General features: G+C 46.7%; 1 protein-coding gene across 1 annotated transcript; it reads right to left on the bottom strand.

The window, feature by feature from the left end:
* Positions 1–12,709: 12,709 nt before the first annotated feature.
* Positions 12,710–13,857, bottom strand: LOC102245405 (nuclease-sensitive element-binding protein 1). Its single transcript, XM_005884979.1, has 2 exons — positions 13,426–13,857; positions 12,710–13,381 (listed from the first exon to the last, which is right to left on the bottom strand). Exons 1-2 carry the CDS (start codon positions 13,855–13,857, stop codon positions 12,710–12,712), a joined length of 1,104 nt encoding a protein of 367 aa, XP_005885041.1.
* Positions 13,858–20,708: the final 6,851 nt, after the last annotated feature.

Genomic DNA, 20,708 nt, shown 5'->3' with positions numbered 1-20,708 from the left:
AGGTTAAACTTTCCTCCCTCAGAGTGCTGACTGATTGTTCTTCTGTGCATTCTGCCACAACAACATCATACCCATAACACGTCTGATTCTGAATCTACTTTTGACCCAGCAGACCACTAACCTCCACCCCCTTTCACATCCCCTCTCTCACCTGCAGTAGATTCCCCAAACCCAGACCCTCCTAACCAGCAACCACCTTCTTCCCTGGCCCCTGAGAGCCCAAATCCCAAAAATGCATGCTCCAAAACAGCCTTTTCCCATCTAACACTTGCTCTCCTGCCACCCAAAGACCACCTTCCTCAGCAGCCTCTTCTATTCCTGCCCCCAATCTACCCCTGAGGGAGGTAGCAGGAACTGAGGATATTGTGGTCAATTATGACAAACTTAGTGAAATCACTCAAGACCCTGATGAAAACCCAGCTCTCTGTCTCTTCCTCCTCATGGAGGCCTTACAGAATTTTACCTCCTTAGACTCCACCTCCCCAAAAGAGCCCTTCTTCTGAACAGCCATTTTATAATCCCAATCAGTTTCCAACATACGCCACAAACTTTGACAAATAGACACAGGTACACAAACCCCTCAAGAAGACCTCGTTAACATGACTTTTAAAGTCTTTAATAATAGAGATAAGGAGACCCAAATCACAAAATAAAGGTGAGATCAGGCCAAGGCTGAGGCCCAGAAGGAATCCTTCTAGCTCCTAGCCAACACTCTCATGAACCCCAAACAAAGTGCCAGTCCTCCTACTGAAGGTAAGTCAGGGGATAAGCCTCCTCCGGGCCCATGCTTCAAATGCAACAAGGAATACACTGGGCCAAGTCCTGCTCAAACTTGAGACCCCTGCCTGGGCCCTGCCCAAGGCGTGGAAGGGAAGGCCATTGGAAATCAGACTGCAGTCTGGCCCCTCCGGGTTGGACCTCAGCCAGTCCAGCAAGGCCACCCTCTGCATCCTGTTTGGAGCTCCCAGACCTCCTGGGACTGGCCACCAAAGACTGAAGCTTCCCAGATCCTGACAGGGCCCCACAGACATCACCAGGACAGATCCTCAGGTAACAACTGTGGTGGCAGGTAAGCCAATCTCCTTTTTCATTGACATGGAGGCCACTTATTCTGCCCTCTCTGAATTTGCTGGGACCCTTGTCCCCTCCTCAGACTTTATCATGGGAGTTGATGGATTAGTCTCATAGCCATTAGCCACTTCACCACTTACACTGCATCTTACTAAATACCCCCATTCACTTTTTTCTTATTCTACCTTGATGCCCGGCCAGGACTACCATGCATCCCCTCATAGAGCCCAGTTGTCCCAAACCACAGTCACCTACCTCAGTTTCACTATCTCATCCACAAAACCAAGCCATTCCTTGGACTGTAAATGCCTTATCTCCTTATCTCCTCCATGACTGTACTGTCCTCTGAACAAGAAATGGTCTCCTTTCCAGGGCTCACTGGATACTTTCACCACAGGGTTCCCAACTTTAGTCTTCTCCCACTGAGCAAAGGGACCACTCACTGAGCCTTTAGATCCCAAGGCCAGCATTCTCACCCCTTTAGTGCTCTGAAAACTGCTCTCACCTCAGCACCTTCTCACCCTCCTCCCTGACCCCATCTTTCCCACAACACAACTTTCTTTACTGCACATGCTTACTTAACAGTATGGCTACTATCAGAAGCTGAACTCATTATCACGCAAACCTTAGCATGTATCTCTAAGGCCCACAACACAACTTTCTTTACTGCACATGCTTACTTAACAGTATGGCTACTATCAGAAGCTGAACTCATTATCACGCAAACCTTAGCATGTTATCTCTAAGGAAAAACGTGGCAGTTTTAAATCCAAGCTGCTAGAGGCCTGGGAATAGTCTGCTGGGTGTGCTTCCTCCCCGCCCCCCCCCCCACATTTTCTCCAGTCTCATATGCCTATACATAATTTTCCAAAGTCTTCATTAACTGAAAGACTTTGGAGCATTTCTGGGTTAAATGATAAACATCTAAATATTTTAAAATAGCACACAATACTGAAACATTGATGGCTAGACACGTTTTAATTCACCTGCTCTTAGTTTTTATTACAGAAGGTCTCTTGTGCTTTGTTGAATGTTTATTTTCTTGAAAGTAAGAGTGTTGTTAAAGTGTGTTCATAAATGTAAATGCTGGTTGTTTACTTTGTGGCTAAAGCTGGTTATTTGTGAATGGGTAGAAGGTTTGTGTTGTCCAGTGAGTCAGGACCTGAACACCCCTGACCTCTGAAGGGACCTCTTTTCTGCTAGTACGCTAAAGCAGCCCCACCCAGCCTCTCTCCTGTTGCTTTAAGTCCTTATATCTGAGCCTAGACTTTCTTTATTTCCACCACTCATTCACAATTCTTGACACCTCATTGAAAGCCTGAACAGGTCTTCTTGCTTGGCAGTTAAGAACCTTTCTCCCCTTTTCTAGCCTTCTTAAATGTCATACACACTGCAAAGGATACCGAGTCAGGAATGATCCCATAATACAGGGAGATTACAAAGCAGACCAAGAGACCAAGACAGCAGCTCAGAGGAAGCCTCCATCTCCCCAATTCTTAGCTGCACCCCATATAACACCCTAATACACTGCAGAGGAACTTCAGGTCCTACTGGCTCTTGGGGCCACTAAGGAAGATCCATGGTTAAAATTTCTGAAAATATAACCTTCCCCAGGGTCAGGCTGTGATATCTTATGGGCTAGTCACAATTCCCTACATATAGGATACATTTAGAGCTTCTAAAACCCCTCATCACATGTCCTAGCCAAGCCTTCCTACTGCAAGATATCACCAAAACCTGTTCTACTTCTTACTCCGTATCTCCCCAAGGACAGGTTAGGTCAGACCTCCTGCTTTCCCCGCTCATCAGTTAAGGGGCCAAATCCCTGGACAGGACTGGCAGATTGACTTCACTAACATGCCCCCTATTTAAAAAAACAAATATCTTTGAACCCTCATAGATACTGTCACTGGGTGGGTAGAAGCCATTCCCCACTACATCTGACCCACCTCATTACAATCAGAAAATGGACCTGCTATCAGATCTCAAATAACTCAACAGGTCTCCTCCACTCTGAACATCCAGTGGAACTTACATTTCCCTACCAGTCCCAGTCTTCAGGCAAAGTAAAAAAGGCAAATTCTAAATTAAGTTTCAACTAACTAAATTAACTTTTGAAACTAAAGAACCTTAAACTACTCTCATGCCTCTAGCCCTTATGCACATCAGGGCAATCCCCCCATGCACCCTCCTTCCTTAGTCCCTTTGAACTCATGTATGGAAGACCCTTCTTATTATGAAACTTCCCTTCCACAGAGACCTCTCTCAGAGACTATGTCCCCATTTTAAATCTCATCTGATAATTACTGAAGAACATGCTGATCAGTTCTTCCCTCAACTTTTACAAGAAACATCCCCCCTACTCCTCCTAAAGGAAATCTATCAATAATTTACAGTACTGAAGGCAAGGCCCTTATCAGGTACTCTTAACTGCCCCAATTGCAGCTAAACTATCAGTGCCTACCCCTTTCCAGGTTAAAACCCATCCCGGGAACACCTCCATCACATGAGCTGGAGTCCCCTAAGTATTACAGCCACCAGATTGGGCCCACTAGACTCCACCTTACCCACATCGCAGAAGAAGAGGACGAATGAGTGAGCACCCCTGCAGGAGCTCCCTATGTACCCTAATAACCCTGACTTCCCTGAAAACCCACCTCCTCTCCCAATACAAATCCTCCAGGTCCTAGGTACTTCCCCCTCTCCCTTTGCATCAGGATTCTCAGCATTCTATGGGACTCCCTTCTACAAGGGGACTTTGATTACCTGTGGGACAAGATTTCCTTCTTTCAAGATCCTAAACATACACTCCACCCCCCCCCCTCCAGGACTTGGGACAAGCCCAACCCTGGAAGTATGAATTAGCTCTCCTTCTCATCCTATTCTAGCCCTCCTCTCCTACACCCACAAGGAACTTTCTCACCTCCACTCATCTGGAATGAACACTTAACCTTACCCATACCCTCCTTAGCCAGGAATTGCTGGCTCTGCCTTTCCCTCTCCTCTTCAGTGTATACCACCACCACTATACCAATCAAGAGATGGAATCAGACAGAAAACACTCTAGCTTATAAAAAGGAAAAGGGAACTATATTTCTCAAAAAGGCAGACACCCTTCTAGGTAATTATCCTACAGCCCAGGCAAATCAAGCCTCCCTTCTGTTCTATACTAAATATTCTATCTCTTACTAAAGTAGCTCCTTCTTCCCTCCCAGTCACGGGTCCTATCAAAATACACACCCCACTAATTCCCCAGTCCCCTTAATGCTACAAATTCACAGGGCAATATAACAAAAGGCCATCTCCCATCATCAGCTTGCAACACCACAGTTAACCAGTTAACCAAGAACTGCCAAATGGCCATTGGTCCCAACGGCTTGAATACCAGGTCTTCCCAGAAGCCAATGATCATTTCCTACAGCCGTTCCATTTTCCTTCTTATCCAACCATCCAGGCCCAGGGCTTCAACAGCTCTTTTGCTTCCCTTTCTCTTTTCCCTTGGATAACAGCCCATTCTAACATTCCATCCCACTTTCATTGCAATAAAATCTCAACCACTCATCTGTCACCCCTTATTGGTAGTGCCATGGCGACTACCCTCTCAGCTTGGAGCTTGGAACCAGGAAAGGGAATCTCATACCCTTTAGTCCACCTCTTCTCTCAATACCTTTCAGCTTGTCTCCATAATCAGGGATCCTTCTTCCTCTGTGGGGAGAACATATACATCTGTCTCCCCACCAACTGGACAGGAACCTGTACTCTCATCTATCTCTCACTCAATGTAGATGTAGCCCCCAATAATCAGTCTTTACAGGTACCCATAACCCACCATATCCTACAAAAGGGCAGTTCAGATAATCCCTCTCCTAATAACCTCTGGCATCACAGAAAAGTTTGGAACTGGCATAGGGGGCCTAACCACTGCTTATCCTATTTTGAAATCCTGTCTCAGGACCTACACGAAAGCTCTGGATGCCTAGCAAGGGACAAAACTGGGAAAACAAGAACCCCACTCCCAGGGTAACCTATGCTCCCCTTTCATATCACTAGTCAGGCAACTTACACCCCTGATTTTTTCCTCCCTAAGGATAACATCTAGGCCTCAGTATTGTTTCAGCTCCAGGCCCAGAAAAGCAGCAAGACCAGACAAGTGACGCTATGACAGCCTCAGGTCCAGCTTTTACCTCCCAAGTCACTCAACAGGACCGTTTTCAAGCCTTCACCAACCAGTCTCTTGGGGAAATCATGCTGCTGCAACCCCTTGTCCAGCTCACTACTATCAAAGTCCACTCCCCTGTGATTTCGATGTCCCCCCTCAGCAGGAGGTAAATACAGAAGATATGACCTTCATCCCTAGTCCATAAAACAAAAAGACTAGAATGTTAGGTCTGATCAAATAATTGAATCGATACCCCTCCCCTGGGAGCTGACCTTTAGGCCACTTCACAATGGACATTCCACTTGCTTAGACCACATTCCACTTGCTAAGACCATTATCTCTCCCCTCAGGAGTTTCCCGGAATCCAGACCTGCACAGAGTATTCTCTGGCCAGAAAAAGCCCACCTAGAGTCATTTAAAAACCTGACTCCCCGTCTTTTGGGGCTGGCACCATTTTGGGGCTCAGCCCATCTGCTATCCAGATGACCCAATAAATTCATAATTCCTTACCCCTTCTGACCCCGTGCATTCTTCCTTTGGTGACCCTAACAATGTTAACCTAAAAATAAAATCCCTTTCATAGTCAGAGGCAAGTAGCATTTACGTGAGGTCAAAATAAAAAGAAAGAAAGAAAAGAATAGTGATTCAGGAAGTACTGACTTAGGCAGAAGCCCAAATAGTGTTCCCCATAGGAGACAAATGGGGAACAATTACATCAATATGTTAACGTAAAACAAACAAACATTCAAACCTGTAAAGAATTTTTGTGAGTTTATTTGAGCCAAACTGTTGACAATTGCCTGGAAGCAGAACTTCAACAGATTGAGATAATGCTCCAGAGAATGGTGGGTTACAGCTATATTTATATATTGCAATCAAAGGAAGGGACATAGATGGGTTACATGAAATTCATTGGAGACAGACTAGAGAGGCTGGAGAAAGCAAAGCGGGGAAAACCCTGGGATTGGATAAGAAATAAAATGATAGACACATACTGAGGTGGGTGCAGGAGCAATTAACATGGTAACAATGAAGGAATTTGTGGCATGTGCGGTGGTGCCCAGGCACACTAGGTTGTGCCCCAGGGGCTCCAGAAAAAGGGAAGTTACAAGTTACCCAGACATTTCAAGGGTCTGTTATCATAGATGCAAAAAGACAGAGAGGCTCAGTTAAGGTAAAGGTTGACCTTGTCAGTGAAGATACAGGCCTAGGATGTAACTACCCACCATAACTGCTTTTAGTTAAAGTTTAATTTCAGACCATCCTTTGTGGTTACTTTAGGTCTCTGAGTTTGCAAGACTGCCATGCAGGCCTTCCCTGAGCTTGCCAGGTTAGCATGTGGCCCTTTTCATCCACACATAGAAGGAAAACATTTTTTTCTATTGGTGCAGCTAAGCTAACACAGGTGGTGCTGATTCTAATCATTTGTATTTTCAGTCTAGTAGCCATCAGTTCCGTAGTCATACATCTGCTTTCTTTTTTTGCTATCAGTTCTTTGAGACATTCTGTTGGCTTAGGCCCAGTCCCAATGTTGTTTGTTTTTGGTGGGTTTTTTGTGTCCTGTTTTAATATTTCAAGGGTTCAAGGCATAAGCATGCAAGACAGTTCCTCTGGGATGGCAGTCCCTGCTCCATATTAAAGTGGCTCTTTTTACATTACTTTTTATAGTAGGAAGCTCATGTGAGGCTTGTATCCATTAAACTCAAATCTAAATTCATGGAGCTGTGTGATAAGTGTGTGATATGCTCCCCATCACTTACCTGAATACTGCCTTCCTCAAGTGCCCTCCTCAAAATGTTTATGCTCTCTGCCATGGGGGTTCTGGCTAGCAGGGGCTGCAGCCCACTCTGGGCATAGCTAGGCCTTGGGGAGCCTTCAACAAGTTCTGGTTGAGGTTGCCAGGGGCATGGGGCACCTGGGGTGCTCAGGTGGGCTGGCTTTCTGGGGCTGCAGAGAACATGGGGCATGGTGATCCAAAGTCCTTGGGCTCCTGGGGCTCCCCAGGGACCCGGCTTCTGGGCTTGCAGGGTTTTCAGGGTGAGGGGGTAGGGGTATTAGGCTCCAGTGGGCTTATTGGGGGCCCGGGTGAAGGGGACTGCAGCAGGTACTACCTGAGTTGGCCTAGGGGTCCAAGGCTTTGGGAGGCTAATGGGTGTGCCCTGGTGGTCCAGCTGACTGGGGCTACAGTGGTCACTGCTTGAGTTGACATGGGGTGCAGGGAGCCTGGGTGTCCTGGTGGGCCAGCTGGGCTAGACTGTAGCCCTTGCAGAACAAGGTGGTCTAGGATGGGGAGGTCTGCTGTGGAGGCCTTGCAGGGGGCTGGAGTGCTCTCTAGCTGGAGGAGGAATGTCAACAATGGCAAGTGCCAGCTCCTCAGATCCAAGTGAGTTCCTGCAAGTTTCCCCCACATTTATTTGGCAGGTGCCTGTGTTGCAGAAGACCAGAGAAAAACCAAGCAACGCTTTAGCGAAAAGGAGTGACACTGTTTATTTACGCCGGCGGACTCGGTATAACTTTCCAAATCTGAGTAAAGTAACATGCAGGGGGCTTCTCTTTTATATCTTTCTGAGGACTTTGTCCTGCAAATATGGATTATGTTTCCAGTCCTTTTCTTGGGGTTTGCAAGAAGGCCCCCAGGTGTTGGGGGTCTCCAGGCCATATCTGATGGCCTGGCCTGGCACCAGTTTTAATAACCCCCCTCCGGGGCAGTGCACTGTTCACAGTTTTATGGCCTCTGTAACAGGTTCTGCAAGACCAATTTCTGGGAAAGAGGTAGTGACTTAATTATAGGTTATCAATAATGTACACTGAGCTTGCTGGCATGGATTCAGATTGCTAGCCTCCCACCCGCCCCCCCAAAATCAGGGTTACATTGGAATTAGCCTTTTAACCTCCTCACCTGTGGTTTAGTAAATGGATTATTTTCATGTGTAGTCTAGCTGCGGTTTTAATTGCTGTTTTATCACTGTGCCTCATAGCAGGCAAGTCTGCCCTCACCAACCCCTCAGTGATGTCACTCTCCACCACAGGTCTCCCCATTGGAGTGAGGTTCCCGTGATTATCCCATCTCAGTCTCTCCTACCCTTCTCTATGTGGTCTTTCTCTCATTTGTTGTTCAGGAGGAATTGCTCTATATGTAGGTGCATATTCCCCGTGTCCTACCCTACCATCTTGGACACAACTCCAAGATACAATTTAAATTCAAGTATCCCTGGTGCCAACCCTGCCATCATCTGGATCACCTGTGCTTCCTCTCTCAGCAGAGCACTCACTCCATCCCGTAGTCATTGCCAGCTTCGTCTCATTTTCCACTAGACCTTGGGCTCCTTAAGAGTAGGGACCCGCCGAAACTGGTTTGGCTCAGTGGATAGAACATCGGCCTGCGGACTGAAAAGTCCCAGGTTCGATTCTGGTCAAGGGCATGTACCTGGGTTGCGGGCACATCCCCAGTAGGAGATGTGCAGGAGGAGGCTGATCGATGTTTCTAACTCTCTATCTCTCTCCCTTCCTCTCTGTAAAAAATCAATAAAATATATTTTTTTTAAAAAAAGTAGGAAAAGTAGGGACCATCTTCTTTGCCATGATGCAACTCCTAGTATCTGGCAAAGTGTCTGGCACAAGTAGGCACCCAAATATTTGCTGAATGAGTAATCTCTACTGCTTCTACTCAAATTGACTGAGGCTATTCAGCCATACTGAATGATCAAATACTCCCTCTCCTAACCTGTTATGCTAGTCTATAATGCGGTGTAAAATGCCTCAATATTAAAATAAGAAAAGTACGCCCCAGCGGGTTTGGCTCAGTGGACAGAGTGTCAGTCTGCAGACCTAAGGGTCCCTGGTTTGATTCCGTTCAAGGGCACATACCTCGGTTGCAGGCTCCTCACAACCAATCGATGTGTTTCTTTCCATCAATATTTCTCTGTCTTTGCCTCTCTCTTCCACTCTCTCAAAAAATCAATGGAAAAATATTCTCGGGTGAGGATTTAAAAAATGAATAAAAATAAATAAATAAGCAAATACTTAAAAAAAATAAAATAAGTACTTTGATTTTGCTATTGCATATCCAATTTCCTTAATTTGTAAAATGAGGTTTTAAAGACACCTGTTGGCTTCAAATGTATTGATCACCCACTTCCCCCAAACCCAACCACTGCCTCCTACCCACCAACCCCAGTAAATGTTGAAATGAAATCCAGGATAGGGAAGGCAGAACTTCTCTCTTTGAGGGGAAAGGGCCAGAGGTGGGCTAAACCTCATGTGTGCAGCTTTCCATGAATCCTCCACAGCCGCCGCCCCCACCCGCACACTAGAGCAGGGGTTGGCAAACTTTTTGACTCGAGGGCCACAATGGGTTCTTAAACTGGACCGGAGGGCCGGAACAAAAGCATGGATGGAGTGTTTGTGTGAACTAATATAAATTCAAAGTAAACATCATTACATAAAAGGGGACGGTCTTTTTTTTTTTAGTTTTATTCATTTCAAACGGGCCGAATCCGGCCCGCGGGCCATAGTTTGCCCACGGCTGCACTAGAGGGACTTACCAGGAAGCACAGATGTAAACTATAGACTATATATTTCTCTTCAGCTCCACAGGTACACACAATAATAATTATACCTGCATCCATGCCAACTTTTTCTTTCTTCCCCCCCATCTTTATCCTTATATAACTAGTGTCCCGGTGCACAAAATTTGTGCAAGGGGGGTTCCCCTCAGCCCAGTCTGCACCCTCTCCAATAGGGAACCTTAAACCAGCAGTCAGACATCCCTTTCAAAGTCTGGGACCTCTGGCTCCTAACTACTCACCTGCTTGGTTGTCTGATTGGCCCTAACTGCCTCACCCTGCCTACCATATTGCCCCTAACCTCTCTGCCTGCCTGATTGCCCCTAACTGCCCTCCCATGCTGGCCTGATCTCACACACAACTGCCCTCCCCTGCTGGCCTGATCTTACCCCTAACTGTTCTCCCCTGATGGTCTACTCACCCCTAACTGCATCTGCCTGCCTGATCGCCCCCAACTGCTCTCCCCTGCAGGCTTGATCTCACCCCCAACTGCCCTCTCCTGCTGGCCTGATCTCACCCCCAACTGCCCTCCCATGCTGGCCTGATTGCCCCTAACCACCTGCCAGCCTAATATTCCCCCCAACTGCCCTCCCCTGCCAGCCTGATCACCCCTAACTGCCTCTACCTCAGCCCCCAACACCATGGCTTTGTCTGGAAGGAAGTAGGACATCTGGAAGATGGCCGGTGGAACTGGTATAATTAGCATATTACTCTTTTATTGGTATAGATAGATTATATAGGATAGGATTGCTTAAATGGGGTGGGGAGCCTTTTTCAGCAGGAGGAGATGCTCTTGGCAGACGAAAACACATAATCCCTATGTCTAGACTGATAGCCAGCCATATGCACTATATTGCCAAGCCAGTCATTAAAAAATTGAACCGCTTTCTTACACTTTACACCAAACAGCTGTTGCCCTTAAAACCCCTCCTCAGCCCCCACCTTATGTTCTGCCTTCTCAGTTCACCCAGATTTGGTTCTGATTGGTTGGTTTCTATGCCAGTCAGCACCTCCAGGCTTATGATCAGAGAGAAGGGGCTGATCAACTGCTGCCACGGAGGCTGCTTCTCTCTCCGGGCCTCTCTCCAGCCCTGATCTGCAGCCCCCTCAGCAGTCAGTGCTGAGTCCCCACCACCTCAATGGCAGCATTCAGTGCTTGGTCACTGCGGCAACCCAGAACTGACTGCAAGACTGACTCCCGGTGTTTGATTGTCTGTTCGGTTGTTTTGGACATTACGGACCCTGGCTCTATATATATATAGATAAAAGGCTAAAATGCAAATTGTCCCCTCAGGAGTTTGACCGATTGGGAGTGGGACCGCTCGCTATGACGTGTGCTGACCATGAGGGGGCAGTGCGGAACGAAGGAAGGCCCCAGCCGGCAGCCAGCAGCTGGGGGAAGGAAGGCCCTGGCCGGCAACTAGAAGGCCCTGATCGGCCCAGATCGCAGGCTAGGCCTAGAGACCCTACTCGTGCATGAATTTCATGCACTGGGCCTCTAGTTAGGATGTAATTGACATTTAATATAATGTAAATTTAAGATGTATCATGTGATGATTTGATGCATGTATTTACTCTGAAATGTTTACCAAGGATAATTAACACATCTGACACCTCACACAATTACCATTTTGTTGTTGCTGTCATGTTGAGAACACTGAAGCTGTACTCTCATTGCAACTTTCCAGTATACCAAGGAGTATCTTTAACTAAGTCACCATGCTGTAGATTAGGTACCTTTTGACCAACATCTCCCCATTTCTCCCAGCCTCAAGCCCCTCACAGTCCATTTTCTTTTAAATACTTAAACGGTATTAGGTTAAATCCACAGAAAGAAAAAACTACAGAGGAAGCAAATTCTGTTTCCAGAGAGCCAAATTGTCTTGCTTGCCATGATATTTTGCTCAGTTTTTCCATGTTTTGCCTCAGAGAGTACCTAAGCATTAAGTGTGGGTAGGTGGACTGACCCTCCAGACTTATTGCTCAAATGCAGGGTGGGAAGGGGTGGAGAAAAAGATAGTGATGGGGCCATTTCTAATCCTTTAGACCAGTGATGGCGAACCTATGACACGCGTGTCAGAGGTGACAGGCGAACTCATTTTTTTGGTTGATTTTAATTTGATAAATGGCATTTAAATATATAAAATAAATATCAAAAATATAAATCTTTGTTTTACTATGGTTGCAAAGATCAAAAAATTTCTATATATGACACGGCACCAGAGTTAAGTTAGGGTTTTTCAAAATGCTGACATGCCGAGCTCAAAAGGTTCGCCGACACTGCTTTAGACTATCCCGAGAAGTTCAATCCATAAGCTCAGAATTCGTCTTAAGTTTGTGACTTGTAAAAAGAGTGACAGGTATGATGTTTGCTAAAATTGGTTCTGATAAAAGGACTGAAAAGACTGTCTCAGTGTCGGTATGTGCTGGCAGGCTTTTAAAAAATCAGACAACGGTGATAAGAGATGAGATGAATATGAAATGATTTATTGAGGAAATGACCATTCAGGTTAGTAATATGACACAATGTCAGATAATCTTCAATATCAGATCATCTTTGTTTTTGCATTAGAAAGAATATTTTTAAGTGCTCCATGTAATTCACCTGGGGATGTAGAATCATAGTTGTGATCCTGGTCAGATATTTTAAAAGAATGGATACAGAGGGGTGAGTGTGTGTGTGGGGGGGTGGTGGTGGGGTGTGCGTGTGGTACAGAAACTGCCAAGGCAAATGATAAGAGAAATATACAGATCTTGTCGTTTATCTTGAGACCTTGGGGAAGGGCTGTGTCTTTTTGTCAGGGCATAAATCTAACAGTCAATATGGATGTTTGACTGTGTCAAGCCAAAGGGCACCTCAAGAGGACATCACCTGCAGCCCAGGCCAGGGAGTCCCTGGGAGGGGGCAGAAGTGTCACTGGGCCTGTGCAGCAGAGGTGGCATCTGCAACTGCGGCGTCCTCCTCTGAGGTGCTGCTCTGATTGGCAATGCAAGCGGGTTTTCCAGCAGGGCCCTTCCTGGTGGTGTCGTCCTCTCCTCCTTCAGGGCTGTGGTCCTGGGCACCAGGCGGCTGCTGCTGGCGGTGGAGGGGGTTGCTGGGGCCGCAGGCTGCAGAGCCAGCATCGCTCCCGCTCTCCTTGTTTTCTGCCTCCAGCTGCTCAGAGGACTTTGGACGAGGGGCCATGCCTCGGCCCCTAGGGCGACTCAAGCGGTAGCTGGGGCCAGGCCCACGGCGGGGTGGTGAGCCCTCGGGCCTGGCGGCTGGTGCAGACCCAGGCAGCTGGGCGGCCCGCGGCGGGCGGCTGGCGGGAGCGGAGGTGGAAGGGCGGCGGGTCACAGCCCTGGCCCTGCGGAAGGGCGGAAAGCGCCTCAGCCTTTGGTCTTGGGGGCGGCGGTGCAGGCAGCGCCTCTGGCCCTGGGCGAAGGCGAAGTCTTCTCTGCTGCCCTGGTAGTCGTAGTCATAGTAGCCATAGTAGTCATAGTAGTGGTAGCAGCCGTAGTAGTCGTAGTAGTAGTAGTCGTAGTTGCAGTGGTAGTCATAGTCATAGCCATAGACGTCCCCCTCAGGGCCCCTGGCGCTGCGATGCTGAAGCGGCTGCCCTCCACTGGGGCGCCGCCTGGCCCGGTCACGTTCGCAGCCTCGATGCCCTGCTTGCCCTGCACCACCTGGAACTCCACGGTCTCGCCTTCCCCCACGCTGCGTTGGTACTTGTGGGGGTTGTTCCGGGTGATGGCCGTCTGGTGAATGAACACATCTTCCTGGGTGTCGTGCCTGGTGATGAAACCGTACCCGTTCTTTACATTGAACCACTTGACGGATCCACTCACCCTCTCGGCGATCACTTGCTTGGGCGCCTTTTCCTTGGTGCCAGCTGCCACGGTGGCCTCGGGGACGGAGTTTTCGCAGAGGTGGCTGGTGACTAGGGCCTGGACAGAGTCTCCGCCTCCCAAGGACGACAGATCTCTCTTCCTGGCTTGGAGGGAGCCGGCTTGGGGGTAGCCGGCTTGCGGGGAGTCGGAGGCGGCCACCTCCGTGAGGGTGGCCTCTCCTGCCTCACTCATGAGGCCTTCCTTTCTGGCTCCTAGAGTCCCAGGGAAATCTGCTCCTAAGTAGCAGAGCAGGGGCTGGGGGGCGGGGTGGGGGTGGTTTTTTTTTGGGGCGGGAATGGAGGTGGGAGCCTTGCTCTGGGAGGGTCTGGGTCAGGGCTGAGGACTCTCCTGCTGCTCAGAGGTGAGGCTCTTGGGAGAGGTCTGTGGCGTCTCCGTCTCCTAGGAAACAGGACCCGGATGAACCTGGCTGCAGGGGTGACGTCTCAATGGGGCTCCAGGCCCGCCTCTAGCCAGGGGGCGGGGCATATGAGCTCTGCCATGTGCTCCTGGCGCCAAGTTCACAGCGCCTCTTGGTTGGTCCCTAGTAGAGAAGGAGCACACAGAGCTCTAGAGAGTGGTCTTCTAGAAGACCCTCTTGCTTGCTTGAGTGGTCGTGGAGAGAGGACCCACCTTACATCCTTCTCCCTTGGCTGGGGAGCTCCACAGCCTTCTAAGGGCACTCCCTACGTACTCTCTGGCAAAACCCCGGTCCTCTTCCAAACCCTTCTGTGCCCTCTATGTGAGTGTGGCATTTTGTGTAATTCCAGACAACCGCATTTTGTGTAAATGGCAACACATGAAATGAGCGCCCAATCAAAGAAGCCCACTGTTTCATTTTGTTGCTGCTGCTGTTGTTTGTTTTCCTGCAGAAGGGCAGAGGAAACCTGCCAGGGATAGAACTCTAGTACTGACAAGACATTAAACTGGTGCTAGATTTCTAAAGCAGGGACTCTGAGGAGGAACACCTTTGTAGCTAGAATATTCTGGAAACCCTGATGGAACTCTGTGTTCTTGCCTACACAAAGCAAAGGATCACACAGAGTAAAACAGAGTTCAGGCAATTCTTCCTTGTGTTTAAATGCAGATACAACTTTTATTTTTTTTTAAATATATTTTATTGATTTTTTACAGAGAGGAAGGGAGAGGGATAGAGAGTTAGAAACATCGATGAGAGAGAAACATCGATCAGCTGCCTCCTGCACACCTCCCACTGGGGATGTGTCCCCAACCAAGGTACATGCCCTTGACCGGAATCAAACCTGGGACCTTTCAGTCTGAAGGCCGACACTCTATGCACTGAGCCAAACCAGTTAGGGCAGATACAAACTTTTTTATTTTCCAAATAGCTGGCTGATCTTCATCCTGAATTGGGCTTCTGATTTAATTATGTAGAAACCCTCATACTTCAGCCAAACTTCAGTATCTTATATATGGGAACTTCGTGATGCTGACTGTGATGGAGCCCTGACCCTGCCTGAGTGCTCTGCTGCAGTTCATCTCACTGTGGCAGGGAAGACCCAGGGAAGGATGGCTATCCACTGCCCGAGGGCCTCCTTCCAACTCTGCAGCCAGAGTACCTGCAAGCAGGCTTCCCAAAGCCTACGTGGGAGTGACATTATTCCAAACCCATGTCAGCAGAGGATACTGTGCTAAGGTACAGTAGCTTTCTGAAATATAGCCTTTCCCAGGTGAGGACAGAGCACGCTGAAATAGTAGATTGTAACTGATCATAAAACTCAGTTTTCATTTATTGACAAGAAAAAGAAGCCCTGTTGTCCTGCCATTTGAGAGTTTAGAGAAACCTCTCACATGTTGTGCATTTGATCGTTATCACAACCCACTCTATAAGGAAGTGGGACAGGTAATGTTTTTGCTTCCATTTGACAGATGAGGGACGGGGGCCCAGAGACAGGAAGTTGCTTGCTTACGTTCAAATATTTAGTATTGGGTGGACCCTTAAACTTATCTCAGATAAGTTTCACTCCAGGTTCAGGTCTCTTTCCACCACTTCTCACTGGTCTTCATGTACAGTTCTGTCACCTGTTTCATCAGATGTCAGAGACCAGTGACCTCTTTCAGAGAGGTAATGGTCTCATACAACCCAGCAGGGAACCAAAGAAATGCCTCTTGCATGGCCGACCTATCTCCTCTGTGTCCAGACTCCCGGGCCCGTCACTCTCCAGGAGCAAAAATTGCCTTCATATCAATTAATCAATACCCCCTCCCTCTCCTCCTTGCACACACACACAATACTCTGCCTACAGCCCAGCAGAGAGCAAACCCTACTTACTATACACCCAGAAACCATTTCTTCACCATGCTGAGGTAATAGAAAATGGAAGAAAGGGTCTTGATTTTTATTTCACTCTTTAAAACAAACAAACAAACAAAAACAACACTTCTTTAGGCATCATCTCTTATTGTTTTCACAGCAAGAGTTAGAGCAGCAGGCTAATGGCAGTATCCTCACATGACAGAGTAAGCCAGGGCAGCAGGGCAGGGAGCAGCTAAGTGACCTAACCAAGGACACCCACGTAATAAGTGCAGAGCTAGGATGATACCTCTGGACCTGAAGGCCCTCTGATTCCTAGTCCACTGTTCCCTTCGTGGCCCCATGAGGCCACTTCTATGATGCCGTTAATAGTTCTTTCATATACATACTTGTATATATTTATATAATGTTTTTTATTGATGAGAGACAGAGACAGTGAGAAAAGGAAGATAGAGAGGGGAAGATAGAGGGAGAGAGAGAGAGAGACAAGACATGGAGACATCACTGTGAGAAAGAAACTTCCACCAGCTGCCTTCTGCATGGCACCTACTTGGGATCTCGAGCCCGAAACCCAAGCATGTGCCCTGACCTGGAACCAAACTGGGGAGCTTTGGTGCATGAGAGGACACCCAACCAACTGAGCTACACTGGCCAGGGCAACAGTTATTTTTACATGTCCTGATAACTCTCCTTGCTGCTTTCCACATTTGCCGTGCCCATTCCCATCTCTGTGCCTGTGTTCCCTTTTCCCTCATTCTCTTAGGAATACTTTTTCTTCTCTCCTTCATCTGTGTAATTCTTACTCGCCCTTCTAGTCCCAGTTTTGCAATCCCCTGCCACCCCCATTCCAAATGCACCAGTCCACCTCCTTGTCTTTCTTCTGTGAAACATAGTTGCACTTATGGCCTATGATTAATGGCTACTCTGCTTTCCTATATGTAACGTTTTCTGTGTCATTATTATTCCCAACTGAATTCTAAGGGCACTAATGATTGATTTTTTTCCCTCTCAGTTTCCTTTCCAGGTAACATGGTGCCTGGGTCAGGGCTGGCCGTATAAATGGCCACTGCATATGTGCCCTTGTGCATTAAACCTATGCCTCTTTTTCATCCTTGAATTCCTTACAGTTGCTAGCACATTGCCAGGCACAACATAAATTCACTGAGTTGGACTGACTATGTCCTCTTGAGTATCCTGTTGTTGTTTAAATGATAGACAGGCAAGTGCTTTGGAGCCATCATGGAGATCAGTTGAACCTTCTTGGTTTGGGTGTATTTTATGCAAGAAGAAAGGCATTGTGAAAAAATTAATATGATATGAATTGCTTGTTTGAGCTTACAGTTTAATTTACTGAGCCTGTTGTATTATTTTTATTGAAATCATCAGGTTCTGTTTATCTCTTTTTCTTTATTTTGCACTTCATCCATCCTGTGAAGGATATTGTTTTAGCTCTATTATTTAAGAGCTGGAGGTTAATTCAGGTCTAAGGTATACTGTCTGATCCGTGGGCTTATCATTTAAAACTAAAATATCTGCTGCTTCAGCCACAAAATGGGGCTGAAACCAAGACAGCATAGTCTGCTAGGCTCATGATGAAAGGTAATAAATCACAGTGTCTAAGCTAAAGAGTAAACAAATTGGCAGTCTTATGAGAGGATGAAAATGCTTCAGGGCCTCTTTTCTTACCAGTTCACTGGTGGTTCCAGGTTGAAAGGTCAAATGGGGTAAAGGGAAAGAAGAAACTTATCCATCTTGCTCCTGTAACCACACCATCCATTCCAGGCTCTCTTGAGTGCTGCTCACAGTCCAAGGCAACACAAAGCTAACATAATACAGACAGAAATAATAAAAGGGGATCTGGAACATGCAACTGAGAATGCCTACCCTTGCCCCATACCCTGCAAATGACACAGGGTGACTCCAGGGATACTATGAATGTCAATAAGTGGTTTAAAATATGGCAAGTGTTGCAATTTTCAGTGCACTCACAGCTGAGGTTTGGGGAGCTAAACATCATTTGAAAGAGCTAGAATCTTAATTCAGAGGGCCTGGGTTTCACTCCTGGAATGGGCTAATGTTGTCTGTTTAGCCTTGAGCAAGTCATGTCGCCTTCCTGAGATGTGGTCTTGCATGTAACAATAAAATATAAATGCTTTCCTTATCTAGTTCATAGAGTTGTGGTGGCAATTACATAGAATACTTTATGTGAAGGAAAAATTATGTAAACCATAAGCCGAGAACATCTTTCCATACAATACTCTGTGTTAAAAAGAAAAAGAGATAAAAAGGGAATGAAATAGAAAAGACTGAAAGAAAGTGTGATGATTAATTTTATGTGCCATTTTGGCTGGGCCATGGTGCCTAGGTATGTGAGTAAACATTATGGGTGATTCTGTGTGGGTGCTTTTGGATGAGAATCAGTTTTAAATCCATGGACTTGAGGTAAATTGCCATGTATAATGAGGGTGGGCCTTATCCAATCCAGTGAAAGCCAGAACAGAACAAAAAAAATATCTCCCCTGAGCAAGAAGGAATTCTGCTGCAGATGACCTATGGGCTTGATCTGCAACACTGGCTCTTCTCTGTGTCTCCATCTTGACGACCTTTGGATTTAAACTGCAGCCTTGGCTCTCCCTTCAGTAGCTAGTCTGTGAGCACATCCTATAGATTTTGAACTTGCCAGTCTCCATAATCATACGAGCCAATTCCTTGAAATAAGTCAGTCTCTCTCTCTCTCTCTCTCTCTCTCTCTCTCTCTCCCTTTACACACACACACACACACACACACACACACACTCGTACGTGTAATTGGTTCTGCTTCTCCGAGAACTGACTCATGCAAACTTTGGCACTAGGGCTGTTTCTAAAGAACAGAATCTTAAGAATGAATTTTCTGAATTGGTTCTAGATTTAGCTCTCAAATCTGATTATATTTGAAAGCACTAATGACTGTATCTCCAGCAGTAAATTTGCACCCTGAGAGTCCATGGTGTGATGTGGCAATAGAGATACACAATGTCTCATCATTGGATACTCTTAAGCAAATACTTATAAGATGCAAGGAACTGAGTGACCATGTATATGATACCTTCAAACATTCATGTCAAACTCAAGAATATCATGGGAATGTCTGGTTGCTCCTAATGACACAGAACGAAGTGAGAAAGGAAAAAGATGAGCTTAGAGATTACAATTCCCTGCTCAAACACTGCATAAATACCTAAAAACTTCTGTTTGCCCAGTTTTCTGTAGCCTAGAGGCTGAGCTTGCTGAAAACAAAACGCAGAATCTCATTGTGGGTGGCTAAATTAATTACAATGCGAATTGAATTCCCAACCTGACTGTGTATCTGCCAGTAAAGTGAAGGCATTGAATGGGAAGGAATGGGATCCTGAATGTTGGGATGGGAATATGTGGGAAGACAGTGATGAAGCTGGGAACATCGAGCCCCTAAATACTCATGAGTCATCTTCACCAGTGGAAGCAGCCTCTCCAAACCCTGTAGAAGCAGCCTCCCCACCCCAGTCTGAGGAAATTAACCCTGAATTGCCAGAGCAAAGTGTAATGACCTCCCCTGAGGAAATGTCCTTGAAAGACTGCTGATGCTCCACAGGGCCCCCTCCTCCTCTCCTCATGCTTCTACATCTATAACAAGACTCAAGTCTCATCAGGCCTCTTAAGGTGAGGAAAAAGGGTAACCCATGAGAAGGTGTGCTGTACTCCAAAAGAGCTACTAGATTTTTCTAATTTATACAGACATAAGTAGGGAGGCATGGGTGGGGTTGGATGTTAAAGGTGTAGGAAAACAGTGGAAGGAACATAAGTTTGGACCAGGGTGACTTTACTGACGTACTAAGCAGAGATTCTGCATTTATTGTTGCAGCTTGGAGAGTTTTAAAGGGTTCTAAGAGTTGGTTTGGATGGTCAGCTAACACATGGCCCAAAATGTGGCCAACAACAAGTAAACTAGAAATGACCTTGGTTTACTGTAGAACAGTGGTTCTCAACCTTCTGGCCCTTTAAATACAGTTCCTCATGTTGTGACCCAACCATAAAATTATTCTCGTTGCTACTTCATAATTGCAATGTTGCTACTGTTATGAATCCTAATGTAAATATCTGATATGCAGGATGGTCTTAGGCGACTCCTGTGAAAGGGTCCTTCGACCGCCAAAGGGGTCGCGACCCACAGGTTGAGAACCCCTGTTATAGAAGAAAGGATTCAAAGGCTTGGGGACATTGGAGTATTAGAGTGCATTTGTTATTTAAAACCTGCTCACCCACCCTGGCAGGGTCCTCAGGACACACCTTTCACCACAGCTGTGAGAAATGAATGTATGAGGGGAGCTCCAGCATCCTTGAGGAGCTCCAAGATCGCTCTCTCTGTAGATGAGAACTTACAGTGGGAACTGCAGCCACTGACCTGGGAACCTAAAGGCAATGGGAACAAACTGTATCCCCAGGTAGCAGGGGCCAAGTGCTGTCACCCAACCTCCAAAGGTAAGGCAGGCATGGTTACCATAATGGCCAGCAGAGTCAAAGCAGAATCAGAATAGTCTGGCACCCAGAATCCTATTGGACCTGAGGCAAGTCTTTTCACTATTCTCCATATAAACTAAGAAGTTCACAGTTGATGATTACAGTACTTCATCCATCTCTAAAACTGAATGAATCCCTGGTCTGTAGTATAACTCTATAGTTGCAGTTGTTTAAATGAATTAGATATATAATTTCCATGATTTTACATGGAATTTATAAATGTTTTACACAT

This window comes from Myotis brandtii, unplaced genomic scaffold, assembly GCF_000412655.1.
Source record: "Myotis brandtii unplaced genomic scaffold, ASM41265v1 scaffold8862, whole genome shotgun sequence".
Classification (NCBI taxonomy): domain Eukaryota; kingdom Metazoa; phylum Chordata; class Mammalia; order Chiroptera; family Vespertilionidae; genus Myotis; species Myotis brandtii.
Note: the sequence above shows the minus strand (reverse complement) of the source record. Positions and strands in the feature narration are given on the sequence as shown.

Bases quoted from the DNA above. Each gene is read 5' to 3' on its own strand.
- LOC102245405 (XM_005884979.1), bottom strand. From the start codon at position 13,857: ATGAGTGAGGCAGGAGAGGCCACCCTCACGGAGGTGGCCGCCTCCGAC. The intron at 13,382-13,425 runs GTGACCGGGCCA...CAGCCGCTTCAG, and splicing joins AGGGCATCGAGGCTGCGAAC to CATCGCAGCGCCAGGGGCCC.